The sequence below is a fragment of the Limulus polyphemus genome, unplaced genomic scaffold, assembly GCF_000517525.1.
Source record: "Limulus polyphemus unplaced genomic scaffold, Limulus_polyphemus-2.1.2 Scaffold5915, whole genome shotgun sequence".
In the NCBI taxonomy this organism is placed as follows: domain Eukaryota; kingdom Metazoa; phylum Arthropoda; class Merostomata; order Xiphosura; family Limulidae; genus Limulus; species Limulus polyphemus.
In genome coordinates this window covers 47,190-49,977 of record NW_013671525.1, presented here as the reverse complement: position 1 = coordinate 49,977, position 2,788 = coordinate 47,190, and the positions used below count along the sequence as shown (strand labels likewise).

At 30.0% G+C, this 2,788-nt stretch overlaps 1 protein-coding gene across 1 annotated transcript in view; it reads right to left on the bottom strand.

The window, feature by feature from the left end:
• Window positions 1-2,788, bottom strand: part of LOC106473135 (probable leucine--tRNA ligase, mitochondrial) — a 26,021-nt gene continuing 23,233 nt past the window's right edge. The window contains exons 18-19 of the mRNA XM_013933816.2: window positions 2,250-2,402; window positions 1-432 (exon numbers count right to left, since the gene is read on the bottom strand). Coding sequence (XP_013789270.1) covers window positions 319-432; window positions 2,250-2,402 — 267 coding nt within the window. The 3' untranslated portion in view covers window positions 1-318. The remainder of the gene's footprint in view (window positions 433-2,249; window positions 2,403-2,788) is intronic.

The window sequence follows — 2,788 nt, the reverse complement described above, 5'->3', positions numbered from 1 at the left end:
CCTAGAAGTAGTTAAATAACAGATTTTTGTCCTTTATATATTTTTAGATAGATAGATACTGGGGCACTTGTATCTCTGATGAAGGCTAGCTGGGACAAAGAAGCTAATCAGGCTTTATTCGTATAGTTTAAAGCTGTTTTAAATTTCTACTTAACACTGAAAGTACCCAATCAAAAATCAGTGCATTCTAATCATTACATACTCCCAGTACATACTTTATTATTTAAATAGGTAGATTGCTTTTATAAGATCCAAAAAATATGTAAGCAGAAAGTTAGTTTTTAAAAATTATTACTCCAACAGATGTTGGAAAATAAGCTAAATTAATTGGCTCTTACAAAGTTCAGTCCTCTGGAAACCTACCTTAATGACCAAGTCCAAACAGTAGCTCATGTCGACCTCGGGCCACTTCTGTTCAAGAACATTCTTATCCTGAAATAAAACACCAGTATTAGCTGTCTCAATGCAGTTTTTCAACTAAAAACTATCCATAAGTCTGTTTAAAGTTTTTATTAATGTATATCTGTCCTGCTTCGAGGTCGGTCAATTTGACCGATCTTGTAACCATACTATAACTTTTAATACAGTAGGCGCATCTTCACAAAATTTGGTAGACTTTTAGTACACATTACAAGTCTCCTGTACACAAAAGATCAGATTTTTTGATTAAGTATTTTACTAAAGATTTGTCTCTGAATATATATATATATATATATTTATTTTTTTTACTATTCCGAGTACAGTGATTTCCATGTTAAGATTTAAAATATTTCGTAATCTCTATATTTTATCTATTTTCTCTACCCTAACTCTATACAAGGTTGGTCAATTTGACCAATCTCTTAACCACAAAAAAAAAAAATTCAATGCATCTAAATTACCCTTTTCTCTCTAGAATGACTTCAAAATATAACATAAAACAACATTTGTTTATCCTAAATAGCTTTAAACTCCATAACGATATACATCTATTTACAGTTAAATTATATTTTTTATTGTGTAACTGCTATTTCCACCATCATAAATTGTAAATCACTTGGCAAACGTGCAGCTCACATTATGCTATTTAACTACATAACTACGCATTAGCTACTCATGAACATACCTCATCAAAAATTTATTATATTATTATAATTTATTTTATCTAATTTAACCTAAAACATTTTAGTTACTTTTATAATAATGAATAAATAGTACGCATGAAAAACAAGAAGTACTTACCTTGGCCTTTATTTTTCTTTTTATACAAATGACAGTACTGCACAAAATAATTTTTTTTTAATTAAATAATGCACCAAAGAAAACAGAATAATAACATGCAAAGAGTAGACGGTGTGCCCTAACTACCACAATTTCTCTAGCTTTCTAACTATGCAACAAAAGCCATTACAGATTCATCCAAGCTTGTCGATGCATTTCCCATAGGAATAAAGCTTGAACTGAAGGTGAAACTGACAATTCTCTGTACAAAAGGCAATGTAATATAATACATTACAGATTCATCCAAGCTTGTCGATGCATTTCCCATAGGAATAAAGCTTGAACTGAAGGTGAAACTGACAATTCTCTGTACAAAAGGCAACGTAATATAATACTTCATTTAATAGTGTTAAACCTTGGCTTTCTATTGGTTATAAATGATATAGTATTGACAATTTCTGAAAGAGAGGATGTGACAGGTAGAAATAGCATAAGGGATCTGATTTTCTATTTGATGGTTCTGTAAACAAATAAGATTAAAGGCTATGAAAATTATGCTTTGAGTGATAATGACATTATAACGAGTACTTCATGTTAAATTTCGTATTTCTTGGAGGGGTGGTAAATAAATTAGAGAAGAGGAGATGCATAGAGAGCAAATGTCACAATTCTCACACTAGGGGAAATTCTAGATTTTTTTTTAATATTGCCTTATAAAAGTCAGAACTTAAAACTTATATACTACTAAAATATGGATTATTAGCTAGGTTTTATGCTATATTTATTGGTATACAATGAAAAGAAAGTAGTTTAATTAAATTTTAATTTCACAGAAAAAAAACATGCTTGTGGAGAGAAGGATATATTATGGCAAGTTTAAGGAACATTACTAGTACGTTCTACATCATTTACAATAGCTAATCTTACAAATACTAGTATGGAAACACACAGTTAACAGTATAAAATACTTTGTCACAGATTTCCACATCAATTAAACCTTTAATTATAATAATAATGAGTCAACAGCAAATTAAGTTTGTTTTACTTACCAGATCATAGTCTCCTACATCTTGGGAAGCATATTCTCTAAAGTCTTTCCACAGTTCAGAAGCAAAGTGTGGTGCAAGAGGAGAAAGTAAAATTATCAGTGTTGCTAGGGCTTTCTCATATTCTGCACTGTAGATCATGGCAGCAGGAACTCGCTGTAAAAAACAAAAGGCATGAGCATATTGACTCACATTCAAAATTTTATTAAACTACTATTTCATGAATTTATGACAATATGTTTGGCATCAAATTGTTGATTATAATCCAAATTTTAATATTATAAATTAGTTAATTTCTTAATTTAAAAGTAAATATTAAAAAAACACCCCTAAATGTCGATTTTTGTGTGTTACGTGGTATGATGAATGCAGCATTGCTTCAAATTAGATGTTTATGATGTCAAAACACTAAGTTTATAGTTCATACGAATTAGAAACTCAAATTACCATTATTGACAAGCTAGAATAAAGAAAAAGAACCTCCTGTCTTTTCTATTTGCTGAGATATTGCTCATGTACTGAACCAAACACAGTGGCCCCTC